This window comes from Bactrocera oleae, chromosome 6 (assembly GCF_042242935.1).
Source record: "Bactrocera oleae isolate idBacOlea1 chromosome 6, idBacOlea1, whole genome shotgun sequence".
Lineage (NCBI taxonomy): Eukaryota > Metazoa > Arthropoda > Insecta > Diptera > Tephritidae > Bactrocera > Bactrocera oleae.
Window position 1 is genome coordinate 14,037,419 of NC_091540.1, and position 15,569 is coordinate 14,052,987.

At 32.0% G+C, this 15,569-nt stretch overlaps 3 protein-coding genes across 10 annotated transcripts; 2 read left to right on the top strand and 1 right to left on the bottom strand.

Moving 5' to 3' along the window:
- The first annotated feature begins 140 nt into the window (after window positions 1–140).
- Window positions 141–5,035, top strand: LOC118680549 (NADH-cytochrome b5 reductase 3). Of its 8 annotated transcripts, XM_070111589.1 has the most exons (7): window positions 141–421; window positions 1,084–1,186; window positions 1,249–1,383; window positions 2,963–3,616; window positions 3,684–3,783; window positions 4,286–4,505; window positions 4,600–4,792. In XM_070111589.1, the coding sequence occupies exons 3-6, from the start codon at window positions 1,357–1,359 to the stop codon at window positions 4,456–4,458; spliced, it is 954 nt and encodes a 317-aa protein (XP_069967690.1). In that variant the 5' UTR covers window positions 141–421; window positions 1,084–1,186; window positions 1,249–1,356; the 3' UTR covers window positions 4,459–4,505; window positions 4,600–4,792. The 8 variants fall into 8 exon arrangements, with proteins under 8 accessions (XP_069967690.1, XP_036216550.2, XP_036216551.2 ...); XM_036360657.2 differs by lacking the exon at window positions 4,286–4,505 and having other exon boundaries at window positions 155–421; window positions 4,600–5,035; XM_036360658.2 differs by lacking the exon at window positions 4,286–4,505 and having other exon boundaries at window positions 155–421; window positions 1,252–1,383; window positions 4,600–5,035.
- Window positions 5,036–6,725: 1,690 nt separating this feature from the next.
- Window positions 6,726–13,229, bottom strand: CycA (cyclin A). The gene is made up of 7 exons (XM_036360632.2): window positions 12,557–13,229; window positions 12,042–12,286; window positions 11,690–11,984; window positions 9,287–9,510; window positions 8,964–9,168; window positions 8,660–8,907; window positions 6,726–8,588 (listed from the first exon to the last, which is right to left on the bottom strand). The coding sequence occupies exons 1-7, from the start codon at window positions 12,809–12,811 to the stop codon at window positions 8,420–8,422; spliced, it is 1,641 nt and encodes a 546-aa protein (XP_036216525.2). The 5' UTR covers window positions 12,812–13,229; the 3' UTR covers window positions 6,726–8,419.
- LOC118680548 (RIB43A-like with coiled-coils protein 2) lies at window positions 9,749–11,184 on the top strand. The gene is made up of 2 exons (XM_036360633.2): window positions 9,749–10,013; window positions 10,078–11,184. The coding sequence occupies exons 1-2, from the start codon at window positions 9,891–9,893 to the stop codon at window positions 11,098–11,100; spliced, it is 1,146 nt and encodes a 381-aa protein (XP_036216526.1). The 5' UTR covers window positions 9,749–9,890; the 3' UTR covers window positions 11,101–11,184.
- Window positions 13,230–15,569: the final 2,340 nt, after the last annotated feature.

Below are 15,569 nucleotides of genomic sequence, written 5' to 3' on the forward strand. Positions count from 1 at the left end.
ATTAATACGTCTTTTTACAATATAAATACGCTTAAGCCTTTTGAGATCTTTCGAATAGGATAACGCAATATCCAAAGTCAAGATGGTGAGAGCCACAACTGTTATACGGCTTCGTAGCACGAAAAGTTCCTTTAGTATATCTTCACCTAATGGAAGAAGGAAAAAATGGGAAATTATGAAAACAAACGGAACAAAAGTTAAACGAATATAAATAATTTATCCAACTCCCAGATTTATAATTATCTTAAAAAGTCCAATGCCCTAACAGTATTTTTTAATATATATATATAATTTTCTGGACTGTGGCGATAGTATAATACAATGTTTTTAAAAATTTACCAGCAGTGAAAACAATGCAAGGGGTTGTGACCAAATCTCTAATTTATAAATGTGCATATACCGGCGAACGGCCCTAGAAATTGTAAGTACTAAAGATTTTAAATATGAAATAAAAGAATGATTGGCTAATTTTCTATCCCATCATTCCTCATTCCAATTAATAAATGCAAGAGGAAAATATAAAAATTTATATAATGGGCAAACATACGTTATACAAATACATTCCAAGTCATTAGCTCGATGTGTTTTTGTTAACGATAGCCAATGCAAATTCTCATTGGACGTTATCACAATGTTATTAAAGATTTTTGGAGATATGTGAAGAATTCAAGGGAGCTATTAATCCAATAAATGTCACAATACAAAAAATTAACAGTACTCAATACGTAATCAAAGAATTGAACCAGCAAGGTTATATTTATACATTATACACATAATTTTGTTGTTGTTTAAAAAGTCATATTTCGTGCCAGATATACATCTACATACATACATGTATAATAAGGCAGCAACTGAAAATAATAAGCAGCATATATTCCTCAGATATCTTCCAACCACCCACATCATTACGAAATAAATTCTTCGTTTTGGTTCTATAATCAAATTGTGTTGCAAAATCAATATTGCATTAGAAATATCAAGCAGCTAATTCTAACTGTCAATTTCATTCCAGAAACCATTAAATCGTGACGTAAATTTTGTACAAAATTTAATTATTAATAACTCTACGTATTTCTCTTTCAGTACAATACTCAATACAATCAAATGAAAAGTGCTTGTTACGGCAAAAATTAGAAGGCGCGAAGGAATATAACACACAAATAACGAAATTGTAAAAGATACTTAGGTAAACATTTTTTTTATATATCATCCATATATTAATATAATTATTTGTATAAATTAAATCAGCAGTGCCTCTCAGGCGTCGTAGTTACGACTTGATAGCGACTAAGTGGATGACGTGTATATATATACATATATATTTAAAAAACAACTTTTAATAATTATATTCTAACAATGGCACGTCCGATATACGAAACGCATGTAAGTGACTACATTTTAACTTACTAATCTATACATATCTTACGAATGTATGCATATACATATGCTAAACTATCTAAGAATTTATGTACATAAAAGAGCGAAAATGCTTTCATGCATGTATTTTCAAAATTTGTAAAATGAAAAAATATAAAATTAGTAGATGTATTTGTAAAAATAGTAATGCATTACAAATTTGAGAACATTAAAAAATCTCCTTCTTTAGATTTTCTAAATCTAATACAATACTGATAATAAAGTCTAATCAGTACGTTGAAGATGGTCTTTAATAGTTTAAGTTCGGCTGATAATATGAAATATTAATTCCGTCGTCCCAGATAAAGACCTGGTGTTCATGTATAAGAATCAATATATGTCCAGACTATCTACAAAACCGAAATATGACTGTTAAACTGCTGATAGGCGAAAATAGTCGACTGGAAAAAGAACCGCCTTCCTGACTTTAGAAAAGTAGGTATAGGACTCCAACTTTAGACTAATATTCATGCGTATAAGGGGCATTATTTACTCAAACAAATACATATGTACGTTATTGTTTTAAATACATATTCATAATTTAAGAGAACATTGTATGATACTCATATTTTCTCTCAATTTTTATTTTAATTATGTATTAACTCTGCTGAAAAAAGCAAAACTCATCATTGATGTGGGTCAATATTGAGCAATTATTTTTATATGTAGTACATATGTATGTGTGCATATGCATAACTGTATGTAAGCAATATCTGTATCTCTATATTAATTAATAGCTGTAGTTGTTCCGGTAACCTTAGTGGAGTGAGAGCCGGTAAAGCTAAAAGCTGCTGTAGACGAGCTGTATGTTTATAGCCCGCTCATGCAATCACGTTCAAATAGTGCAAGCAATCAGACGAAAAAGCACATTTCAAATTAAACGCGGTTATATTTGATAGAAGCGTAGTGAATTGGTGTGTTAAAGTTGATCGGTATATCATTTATGTTCGCGCGATTAAAATCACAAAAATGGCTGACTTAGACGTAAGCATAATATTTACTTATTCAAACAAAAAATAGTTGTATTAATTCAGAAAGTTAACGCACATGTGAGAGTCACGTTCTGAGATTTTTTTTTTGATATTTTGATTTATATTCCATGTATATGTACATAAATATACATACCTAAATATACTACACTAATTTATATTAGTTTTCTTGTGTAGTTAAAAAACTTCTTTGTAAAAATTGTATTATTAAATGTGTTTTGTAATTATGTAAATGACAAAGTAATTCTGTGTTATAGTAATTAATTTTTACACTTTATAAAGTTATTGCGGAAAAAATTGTTCGCTTAGCTTCTCAAAGTGATAACGTACAAATATCAAGATAAGTAACAAACACTTTGGACATTATAGACTCACCTCACATTGCACATTGAAATAACCTTTATATACATATATTTGTGTACTTTATATCTTTAATAATTTTTCATTCATTTCATAAAATTGTATTAATTATTTCATGACTTTTTTTTCAATGTAATTATGTAAATATCAATTATTGATAATTATTTTACTAATTCGAAATTTTTTTTTTTAAATAGTTAGTTCCAATTGTAGTTGGTATTGCAGCCGTGGTGGTTGGTGCTGCTATCATTAATTACATTCTTAATAAGAAGTCGTCGAAACCACGACCTGAACCCAATCGCACCGCTCGTCTGCGCACGCTAGTTGATCCAAATGACAAATATCAGTTGCCATTAATTGTGAAAGAAGTTCTTAGCCATGATACTCGACGTTTTCGATTTGGTTTGCCATCGAACCAACATGTTCTCGGATTGCCAGTTGGACAGCATATACATTTGATCGCAACTATAGATAACGAATTAGTCATTCGTCCTTATACTCCAATATCCAGTGATGATGACGTTGGTTATGTCGATTTGGTCATTAAAGTATATTTTAAGAATGTTCATCCAAAATTCCCAGGAGGTGGTAAAATGACACAATATTTAGATCAAATGAATATTGGCGATAAAATATCCTTCCGTGGTCCTTCCGGACGATTACAATATCAAGGTCAAGGCCGTTTTCAAGTTAAGAAGCTTCGTAAAGATCCACCAAAGACCGTTATAGCAAAGCGTGTAAACATGATATCCGGTGGCACTGGAATTACACCAATGTTACAGCTAATACGGGATGTTCTAAAGCACAATGATAAAGACAAAACTGAACTTGCCTTATTATTTGCCAATCAGGTAAGACAAATAAAGTAATTCATATGAATATAAATCTGGAATTGTGACTATTTTTTCTGTTGTTCAGAGTGAAGCCGATATTTTGTTGCGTAACGAATTGGACGATTTAGCCCAAAAATATCCAGATCAATTAAAGGTGTGGTATACGGTTGATAAAGCTACTGAAGGTAAATATAAATACTTTTATATACATATTAGTTATAAATACAACGATTTGATTTTTTATAAAAAGCAAACCTTGTACCTTAAACTAACAATAGCTTGTGGCTTTGTTGCATGAAAAACTTATGAAATGTATATTTATGTATAGTATACTAATAGATTCACACATTTTTAAGTTGCTTTTATAAATATTAACTGAAAACATCTTTGTGTCAAAACTTCTCCCGGGTTCTCTACCCGCTGTTGCTTTACGCATACGTGCGGCTTTGTTCGTGAATACATTATTTAAGAAAATCAGAAACAACGTAAATATATAATATAATGAAAAGGCATTCGTTGTTAAAATTTACTGCACACTTTTAACCATATTCGCTATATCAGAATTGAAAATATCAGTATTGAAAATATTTAGTGTTTATTGTGTGCTTCCTTTGAGTTTTCGATCAATATCTGAAGCAATATTTAATTTTCTTTTTAAATGCTGCTTTTGGATAATTTTTATATCAGTCTGGCCATATAGCGTTGGGTATGTCAATGATGAAATGATGCGCTCTCAACTTTTTTCGCCGAGTTCAAACACGCTTTGCTTACTGTGTGGTCCGCCACCGATGGTCAATTATACTTGTATACCCGGCTTGGAGCGCATCGGTCATCATGCTGATATGCGTTTTAGTTACTAAATGGATACACGTATAACGTAAAAAATATATAGTTAAACTTTAATCAGGTATAAAACTAATTAATTAACAATTTAAATACATAAATAAATAAAATTAACAGTTATAGAGGTAGTTAATATTAAATCTTTATTTATTACACAGGCTGGATATATGATGTAGGCTTTATAAACGATGGCATGATTAAACAACATCTTTTCCCAGCTTCAGCAGATACTCTGGTGTTAATGTGCGGTCCACCACCGATGATCAATTTCGCTTGTAATCCAGCTTTAGATATATTGGAATTTCATCCAGATACCAGATTCGCATATTAAAAATGCATTAACAAAAATAATTTTATTATAGAGTCGTCCATATTTCTAAATATTATAAGCACTTTCTTTAAAGTGCTTTATAATTATAAATGTGCAGAGGCAATCGAATGTTAATTAGCTTGTTATGAATGCTGTTGGTTAAATATATAGTCAAATTGCAGACTCATTCACGTAATGGACTATCAAAGCATTATAAAAACTTGTTGAATTGTAAAGAATATCATAGATTAAAAAAATAATAAATTTTAGTTTTTTCCAACAAAGCTCTCGTTTCTTATAAATCTAGTAATAGTTTTGCGAAAATAATGCATTGGCAGTAAGTTATTTGCAACAAATACATGTCCATTGAGAAGTTTGCGTAACCCCACCATACATGTTTTAGCAGCAAAAACATTCATGAAATAATTTTGAAAAATGCTGTCGAGTTGACAGTCCTTGGCCGAATAAAAGTTCGGGTCCGTGCCGGGTTACATACACCCGAATGCCTGTGAATGCCAAGAAATATCTGGAGTAGCACGACATAACACTAACAGCATCAGGAGGTCATTCCTAGATTACGTCGACGACATCAGACAGTACGCCGACCGGACTTCGGACGCAACGAACTATAAACAAGCACTGACCGCCATTAACACCTTCATCGACTCCCTCTCAGTGAATGGCATACTAGGAGTCAAACCACCACCCATAGCAGACGTAGAGCTCGAGTTGTCTCGCAAAACCAGAGTGATACTCGCGCAACTTCGTTCTGGATATTGTAGCAGGTTAAACTCCTACTTATCCAGTATAGACCCCAACATTCCAAACATATGTTCTGCGTTCAATGAGGCTCCGCATAATACTAATCTCCTCTGTGCATGCCCAACAAACACAACTCATCTAACACCCTTTACCCTATGGTCCGACCCCGTCAAAACAGCTTGTTTCTTGGGCATCCCGTTAGATGACCTCGACGACAACCAAACTATTACTTATCATCCAAGCGGGGACTAGATAACCGTTACAACAACAACTAACTCCATCAGCTCCGATGCTAGTTGTGTAGTGGGTTGAGCCACTCTATTAGCACGCTTCATGCATCAGACATCTTGCAAATCAACTGTCACACTCTTTGTAAACTTCCTTAATAAATTAAAAAGCCGTATCCGGTGGTTACGGTTTCAATTATGTTTGTTTATTTGCTTTCGAGGGAAATTCAAATTATTTTATGTAATCGCAAGAGCGTTACATATGCATGAAATGAATGAAGGTCAAAAAAATCGGAGTTATTTGCTAATACATTCAACAAATAAATTGATTACTATTTTTGTAAAACTTTTCTATGTATTAAAATTTGAATAAGTAAAAAGCAAAAAAAAAATGATTAAAAAAAATGTTTTTTTTTTAAATCAAAAACAACTTTTTTTTTTTAATTAAAAATTTTTTTTTTTTAATTAAAAAAAAAGTATTAAAAAAAAAATTTAAAAAAAATATATTAAAAAAAAAATAATTATAAAAATATTATTAAATAAAAATTATAAAACAAAAATTAGAAATCCATACTTTTGCACTAAAATACTAGTCTACTTTGCAAAGTTTTCAAAAATTAAAATAGGACAGTACTTAGAACTTTTTGTAAATTATTGGTACATATGAAAAGGCTTACGAAATATGGTATGCTATAATTAACAATCTCTAAATCTCCCACAGCTGCATTTAGTGCTCATCGAAAAAAGTCTTGTTCAGATTTCCAATAAATGTTTTATTTATTTACTTTTTTTTCGTTTCCACTTTAATAAACTTTTGTATATCTGTAACGCTTAAAAATTGTCGTAACTTCGCTTACCAATAGAATTCTACATATTCATGAATGACAAGTAACAAGGAGGTGATTTACCTGATTATAACTTTCGTCTAGTTGCTTACTACTCGTAGTGTATTAGCGCTGACTATAATTAATAAATTGTCGGTATGTTTCATTTATTTCTTTAAATGTATATTTTAATTATTTTATAAAAATTTTAAATATAGATATTTTAAATAATAACTCACATTACTTGGTAAATATGCATTAGTGCAGTTGGATTATCTAATACTACATTATTTCATATTAAAAAAATATAAATTAATACAGAGACAAAATTGAAGTTAAGTGTATTACATTGAAATACTGAATCCACCAATTTAAATACAGTTAAAATAGTTTCGACGAATATCTGTCTCAATCCTATGTCTACCAAAAAAGTGAACTCGCACTAAAATTCAACTTAAATTAAACTAATAATTTAAAATAAATATTGGGTCTAGTAAAAAGAAATCCATTATTTTGAAAGCTAAGATTTATACAAAAAAAAAAAAAAAAACCGGACATTTTTATAATTGCTTGACTCAGAATTTTTTGAACACGCGTCAAAGGTGGACACCAGCAAAGAGAAAATATGCCATATTTTACAGTTTTTCTTCCATAAAGGCGAAATCGCAAACCAGGTAGCTGCAAATATGAATAGTATTTATTTTCGGATGCGGATGGTTACTGGTGATGACAACGCCAGGTCAAAACTATGATGGTCGAATCGCGGGAAGCCGGAGAGAGCTTGGTTGGGATGTACAATGCAGCCACCATATAGTTCGCACCTCGCACCAAGTGATTACTCTATGTTCTTGCCTATGGGCTGCTGAAAAAGTCGCCTCAAGGAAAGCTTATGGAAATCGTAGGTGCCAGTTTTTTTGCCAATAGGGACGAGAGCTTCTATGACCGTTTCCACAACAGTCGGATCTACGTAAGCGGAACAAAGCCGGATTTTTATCCGGCCAAAGACTGTCAACTCGGCAACATTCCTCGAAATTACTTTAGGAATGTTTTGTGGCGTAATAAAATTACCTTTAAAATACTAACAAGTTTTCAAACAAAACGGTAAATATTTCACCTAAATCGAATCAATTTAGTGTAAATAATATATTTCTTTTTACTAGACCGTACATCTAGTGTGAATATTTTATTATTAATGTTGTGTTTTTTATTAAATAATATTTGAATTTCGCAATACTCTATATATTATATTATTTTTGTGACAAATTATCTTTTCTACTTATATAATTTCGATATAACGTATTTCTGTGGATTAAATTTGGTTAACATCGATATATTCTGTAGTGTAGGGAATAAAACAATTTAAAAGGACAAATAACAACTAAAAATACAAAACTACTGAAAAAATAAAAATAAGGGATCTCGTTTATTTTTAGACACATGCACTTAAATTGGCATTACTATAATATACAAGCAACCGCGATTGATTTTAGTAAAATAATAACCCATAAAATAAATTGAAAGTTGACCTAAATTACTTTTAATTAAAAAAATAGTGTACAGATCGTGTGTTTTTAACTTGTACAGTATTATAACAGAGTATTTATAATTTCCGTTTCGGGAAAATTCTGCATTTTTAACAAATCTGTATGTTTTTAAAAATATAATAATCTCTATTTTTTTGTAATATTTTAAGTAACCGTGCTAAACGGTTGCTTGATGAAAAAAAAAAAAAATAGCCAAGCCTCTGTACAAAAATCAAAACGGGGAACAAATAAAATACGAGCAAATATTAAGCGTTTTTCAATTAACACTAATTCATAACGTAAGCACTCGAATGTGTCATCTATAATACATATCAGTTGAACATTAGAGAAATCGTTCGTTGTACATGTTCATTACTTGTATTCGTTGATATCTTTCCAAGTGTTTCTGCGTTGCTAAACAAACCAATATTTTTACGTACTAGAAGTTCGAATGCTTCATCGTCCAGTTCAACAGGTTTGATACTTGAAACTTTTTTATACCTTAAATAAATTGTAATATTTTTTCAAAATGTATATTACTTTCTAAACTTTTCTTCATCTACTATACTCACTTATCTGCCCTGTATTTTTCCTGTATGGCCTGCTGCGCAAGTTTAGTGGCCGCTTTGTGTGATTTAGAGAGGTGTAATATTATCTCTTTGAGGTCTTCTAATTTATATGTTGTTATCTCTTCTAATTCTGAATTCCAAATTGTATAGTCCAATAGGTGCCTAGCTAGTGCATGAGCAGCAGCAGATATTAATGATGGTAGAAAGCGTAAATACGGATCAGCTTCCAAAAGTGATAACTCACAAATATACTGCAAATATAAATTAAAAATATTTTGTCGTATTTTGTTGAAAATATTTCCCTAACCTGAGTTAGAAATTTTAGCTTATCTGTCATGTTTAACAATACAGCATAAGTGTTGATAAACACATATGCAGTTGGCGTGCATAAGTCAAACGCTAAAATTTTCAAAATAATCTGTTCCATTCGCAAAACTTGTGCTTTGTTGTAGGTATCATCGGTAATGAACACAAATTCACCAACATCTGGAGGGTAGATTTCTTCATACTTTCTATATATTTTTGTTAATATAAATAAAATAATATATGTAGTTACTTAAATAAGATTTAGCTAACTATGAATATGGGCAAATGTAGGTTTTAAAGAATACGTTTTACTTTCAAACTTACGATGCAATGTACATGGCTGCGGTTCCGACCAATTGCAGTTTACTGCGTACCACAGACATTTGACTGAGAAATCGATCAATATAAGAAACGGAAAGATATAGAGTTTCTGTGTCCAAATTGTACTCTTCAGACACTTCAACCAACCAATCGACGAGAATCGTGCGCATTGAATGATTAATGTCGGCCTGGCGGCGCATGTAGTGCGGCTTGGGTCTATGTTTTTTCTGTAAAGTTTTATATATGAATTATATTAACTCAGTAGATATTAAAAGTAATGCTTAAAAATTCTGCTTCATGTTTTTACGAGTTTATTTTCTTTTTTTTTGATATGGCGAGCGCATAACTTGTCAAGGATTCACTTTTCAATCATTTGTAGATACACATCATGACGTGTTGCCCAGCTACCAACAAACAAACCCTAGTTTATTACTTTTTACTTAAAAAAAAATATGTATACTCAGTCAGTAGCTAGTGAACTTTTTAACAAATAAATGATAATAGATACTTCATTCTTTACTTCTGTGTATATCTTAACAAATATAATATTTTTGATAAATTATTTTATAAATCTTTGTAACTTCGCTATTCAAAGGATAAACTCTACATGTTTAAGGTTCCGATTGCCACTAAGGATGATATAAATGAGGCCGCAAAACTGCAAAGGCGTTTACAATTTGAAGATGAACGAAAAAACAGAATCTTCAATGCTAAACAGAGACTCTTCGGCGTACGGTTTTCACGGTTTTTATTTGCTCTCCATTCCTAATTCTTTTTTTTTTGTTTGTTTTTAGTTGGATTTGGGCGCACTGGAACGACAAATTGCCGAGAAAAACAAGCAAAGGCAGGTTGAGTCTGAATGCGAACGGCGTTATGAAGACCAGACCCAGCGCCAGCAGCTCGCAATTTATGCAAAATCACTAGAGATGGATAAACGAAAACGTGTTGCCGAAGCAGATCTCAATTATTACCGTTGCCGTTTTCAGCGTAAAGATCAGCGCCGTGAATTTGATTTAAACGATCCAAATAGGATCAAAAGTGCTTTGCCGGCACGCGTGGCCGACGACGATGTACGCCTTGGAATTTCTAGTGCACAAATTTTCTCGGGTGAAGATCTGGGCCATAGTGAGCGAAAATTGCGTCAGCGTGCTCAGCAGCGTGCATGGTTAGATCAACAAGTTCAAGAACGTAAACAAGCTGAAGAAGATCGCATCAAGGCCGATTTAATAATGCAGGAATCAATAGCATCTCGGGATAAACGTCTTGAAGATATGGCAAATGCAGAGCGGAAAATACGTAATCAAATGACAGCAGCTATTTACGATTTTAATACGCAATTAGCAAAATCTAAGAGATTCGAGCGTGTTCGTGAAAAAAAAGAGAAAAACGAAGACGATTTAGCTGAAATCTATAATATGCTCACTAGTGATATGTTAACTGAGAATCCGGATGCAGCACAGTCAAGGACAGATCCAACAAAAAAAATCGCTTTTATGTACCGAGGTATGTCTGCTGATGAGCTGGCTAAATTCCATGAGGAACAGTTACAACAAAAAATTACCAACAAAAAAAAGCAAACTGATCAACAGCTTATGGACAAACAGTGGGAACAGTATGCTCTAAATATGGATCGAGAATTGATGTTAAAGCAGTTGGAGTTGGAAAGAAATCAAAAACAACTACTGGACGATCACATACGATACAATGCGCGGCTTGCAGTGGAGCAAAGAAAGCAAAACGAGATGTCGAATAAGGATTTAAACAAAAATTATGTATCTAAAGAGTTTTACGACCAGTTCAACAAAACTTCACGTTGAAAAGAAATTATATCGTTACGATGTATTTTATAATTATTATATCGGAAAACTAATAATAATAATAAATCAAATTTTAAGATGATATATGATTGTCTGAAACAAAAACAATAACAACAACATTCAATTCAATAAATTATTTCCTATAAACTATATTTAGCCTTTAGAGAAATGTAGAGTTGGCCATGTTATTACAATTTGCTTACTTTCAACGAAATACGGACAATGGTTGAAAATTACTTCTACTAAAAATACACAAATGGCAGCAGCTGAGCAAATCATCCCTTATGTTCAGTTAATGTGCTAGGGGTGAAAAACTCATGTGGCGGGAAAACAGACAATACATTTGAAAAGTATGTATTTGGGCTAATCAATTCGTATTCGAAATGACCTTTGAGTTAACTTCTTCTTTTAATTATAAAAATATGGTTATGAAAATATATTTTCAAAATTATCCTCTATAATTGCACCAAGTTGTGGAGACAATTTTGAAATACTTGTAGTAGAATAAGTGTTTTATTGGGCTAATGCAATATTTGATTAATTTTTGGAATTAATTTTTGATTATTTTTTGGTAAATTCTTGGACATACCTCACTTTCATGGAAATATTCCAATATATTTCTTTGATATTCCACCACTTCAAAGAAGCGCTGACGATCATTACGGGGAATAATGAGACGCCGCTGTTGTTCCTCTTCCTCTGTAGTTATATCAGTAATTTTTTTCTCGTCAGTGTCAACATCAATCAATTGCGATTCCGATTGTTGAGCAATGCCCACTTGGGAACGATCTACGGACATTGGTGAAAGTACCTCTGATACTGACATTGGCGTGGTATCCAAAAGGCAGTCGTCATATGCTTTATTTTCTTTCTGTGAACCATCACTGTAAAGTTGAAAAATAATTAATCTAGATACCAAGTGAGCTTAACCAACCGCTTACTGCTTATATTCATTTTTATTTGGATGATTTTGTTGATCAAAATATATATTTTCCTTTCCGTTAGCTAGAGAAATTGATGCACTACTGGCAGCGAAATGATGATACGCCTGCTGGCTTTCATCTGTTTGATCCTCATAAACCGAAAATGATTTGAACTGCTCTACTACAGTTTTCTTAATAGCTGCAGCTGCAAAAACTGAATTATTGTCATTTTGCGTTTTAGCATTCCCCACTTCACGAAAAGCCTAAAACAATGAAGTTAAAATATTTGAATTTTCACATAATACAATTAAATGTGTATATTTGTATTGGATAAGAGTTTTTAGTATAAACCCGTTATTTTAGTGGTTTTTTACATGTCCTGTTACAAATATATACTTATCTCTATTAATTTACCACTAATATAAAACAATGATATAAAAACAAAAAAAAAACATTAAAAAAATATTATTTGCCACGCATGCGTATTATTTTCATGAAATATATTCCTACACCAGTTTTGTAAAAATACTTACTACTTTGCTACCTGCTGTAACACCAGTTATATTGCGTCCATGTGCCGCATTGGTATTTGCATTCAGCACAGCAAAATTCGTGCGACTAACCCCATCACCAAGCTTTCCTTTGATTGGGACGGCGGTACCCCCAAACCCAGAAGGCTGTAGAGCATTCACTCTGTTGCTACAGGAAACTAAATTTTTCTCTTTTAGTGGAGCAGCTATATGGGGATTTTCCTTCTCGGCATCTTGATGAATTTGAAAAGTAGCCATTGCGCAATATAACTTTTACTTTACTGCTTCCTTGCTCGTTACTCTTTTTTCCTTTCTCCTAATGCACTTTTAATTCAATCTGGCCAAAATTAATTGGATACCTTTTCAACACTTACGGTTTAATATTTTTACAACAAATAAAAAATGTTTACATCCTATGCATCAGCCTGTTCTTTTATTCTTAATTCACTTTTATTCAGCTAAATTGGATCACCAAAAAATATTTGCATACGGATATTTTCAAGTGATATTATTTCAACGGCGCACCTATGTGCGACCGACTAATTAATTCTATACAATGTGTGTGTTCCCACAAAATTTTCAGGCAATAATTTTTTTCAACTCTATTTCTTCATTTGCCACTCAAAGTATTTTTGAATTTGTGCGCCGTCGTTGTCAGCTAAGAGCTTGGTATAATGATTTTGTAGCTTGTCGCTTCAATTTCGCCGCCATTTTTCCTACTCATTTTGTGTGCTTCTTCTTCGTTTGCATGGAAAATCTGGAGAGGTGCCACATTAATGAAACGATGCGATTATTTCTGTGGAGGTACATTTGGAAACATTTATAAATTTATTTATATTTGCACAATCTTAATATTGTTAAAACTACATGTCCATATAAGTACTATATATTAAGTTGATTATATAACTTAATTCACTTAACTAGTACTACATTATTGAATATTTATTTTGAAATCGCCGTAAGAGTTAAAAGGTTACTTTCTGCAAATACACATATGAATTCGCTGCGTGCCACCATTTTGGCGGTTTACTTAAAGCTAAACAAATTGGTGATCTAATTCAAACTTCAGCAGATTGGAACAATCCATATATATTAAAATGTAACTAGTTACAGAAGAAATTGGCCAACTTGATTTTTTCATACAAAATTTTTAACTAATCACAGCTTTCTAATCAAGTTTCTGTCTTAGTTACTTTTACAACTAATTCAAATGCAGATGCTGAATAAAATTAGCGGAAAAGGTTTATCAGCGACAAATCCGCAATTTCCCTCCTATATCCGCTCCTCAGTCAGAGCATTATTCGCGATGGACAATGAAGATTAATGAATAAAGTCAGAGCAAAAGTGTGCGGTAAAAGAAAATAGCATTGAATCAGAAATTAATATTATTAGTTATTAGTTGACACGTATAAGTTTATTAATAATAAGAAGTAAAGAAGGGCTAAGTTTGGGCGTAATTGAAGATTTTATACTATTGCAACTTGCAAGGCTTAAAATCGGCGAAATACTCATAAGTGTTAGCACACCTTTATATTAAAATATGTTGCGGAAGAATTCAACATTCCTTATTCGACGAAATAGTGAATGGATAACAATCAAATTTGGTATCTTATTAACTTCTATTGACGGTCATATTTTAATCGCGTCAACCCAAATTATATTAAAATCGTCCTAAAATGAGAAAAATATGATATAAATCCAAAAGAAGAGGTTTAATTTAATATATTGAGTTGATGTGAGGAACGTCAACCAAAAGATCGGAATTTATTATATAATATTAGAGATGTGAGGTTTAGAGCAAGACCAATTTCATTTATATTGAGCGCCAAACCATTAATATAATTTATTTCATTAAAATATCACACATTTTGACCAACCTAAACGGCTTAAAGTCAGGTGGAAAGTCTGAAATCATTATAGGTATAGGATATATTGGGGGCAGAGGAATGGAAGGGCTGATTGCATTAATTTTTGACATGGTACAAGTATACTTAAGAACTCATATTCAAGCAATTTTAAAAATATAAACATATATATGGAGTAAAGTCAGTTGGATATTTCAAAATCCCTGAATATCAATTAGATAGAGCAAGTTTTCGGCCGATTTTATTCATTTTAGGCACAAAGCTACACTGTTATTAGAAAAATGCGCTCTCTCAATTTCAATAAAATGTCTTCGACATTAGCCGATATATGTGATATAAAATCAAGCAAGTTCGAAAATCTTTGTTTTTAATGCAAGAGTATATTATTATCAAAGAAACATATTGTCATACGCACTGGGATCCACATATTCGGTATATGGGGGCTTGAATGTTTATGGTCCGATTATGACAATTTTTATACTCGAAATGGCATACCACCGTTAGGTTATCACTATTAAATATCACTTTAATATACTAATTAATACCTAACTATTGAATGTAATCGTATTATATCGTTAAAGATTAGTTTAGTGTTTGATTAAGGTGTTGATTGTGCAATAAACCTAGGTTCATCCATTTTGAAAATTGAATTATTTAAGAAAAACAAATAATTGGGTGGTTTGATATATCTCTTGTAATCTTGCATTTCTGACCTGTTGGCGACACATACAAATCATATTTTCACAACCAGCAACGCAGGAAGCATTCTTTGATAGGAGGCACACACAAATAGCTAGCGTCATAAGCACGTGCATGTGCTTGCAATATGTCACTCAAATACATGCATACTCATATGTATATAAGTATGTATAAGAAAAATATTTAAAAACGACAAAAAAGTGGTAATAAACTTCTTTCAGAAACTTTGCATGTACACATGTATGTATGTATGTTGACGTTTGTGGAAACAATTGCATACATACTTATTTGCGTGTAGAACTTTATACTGTACCTAGGCGACATTCTGTTAAAACAATAGAATGAAAATTTTACACAAATATAGAATTTGCAGAGCGGACAGTCTCAAAGAATACCTAAAAAGTAACTAAATTTAGTGCGTAAAGCCAATGGGAATTCAAACTACGAGAGCG

Coding starts and splice junctions, on each gene's coding strand:
- LOC118680549 (XM_070111589.1), top strand. CDS start 1,357: ATGGCACGTCCGATATACGAAACGCAT. Junction 1,384..2,962: donor GTCCGATATACGAAACGCAT/GTAAGTGACTAC, acceptor TTTTTTAAATAG/TTAGTTCCAATTGTAGTTGG. Junction 3,617..3,683: donor CCTTATTATTTGCCAATCAG/GTAAGACAAATA, acceptor TCTGTTGTTCAG/AGTGAAGCCGATATTTTGTT.
- LOC118680548 (XM_036360633.2), top strand. CDS start 9,891: ATGTTTAAGGTTCCGATTGCCACTAAGGATGATATAAATGAGGCCGCA. Junction 10,014..10,077: donor CTAAACAGAGACTCTTCGGC/GTACGGTTTTCA, acceptor GTTTGTTTTTAG/TTGGATTTGGGCGCACTGGA.
- CycA (XM_036360632.2), bottom strand. CDS start 12,811: ATGGCTACTTTTCAAATTCATCAAGATGCCGAGAAGGAAAATCCCCAT. Junction 9,169..9,286: donor GCAGCCATGTACATTGCATC/GTAAGTTTGAAA, acceptor AAAAATATATAG/AAAGTATGAAGAAATCTACC. Junction 8,589..8,659: donor GAAAAATACAGGGCAGATAA/GTGAGTATAGTA, acceptor AATTTATTTAAG/GTATAAAAAAGTTTCAAGTA.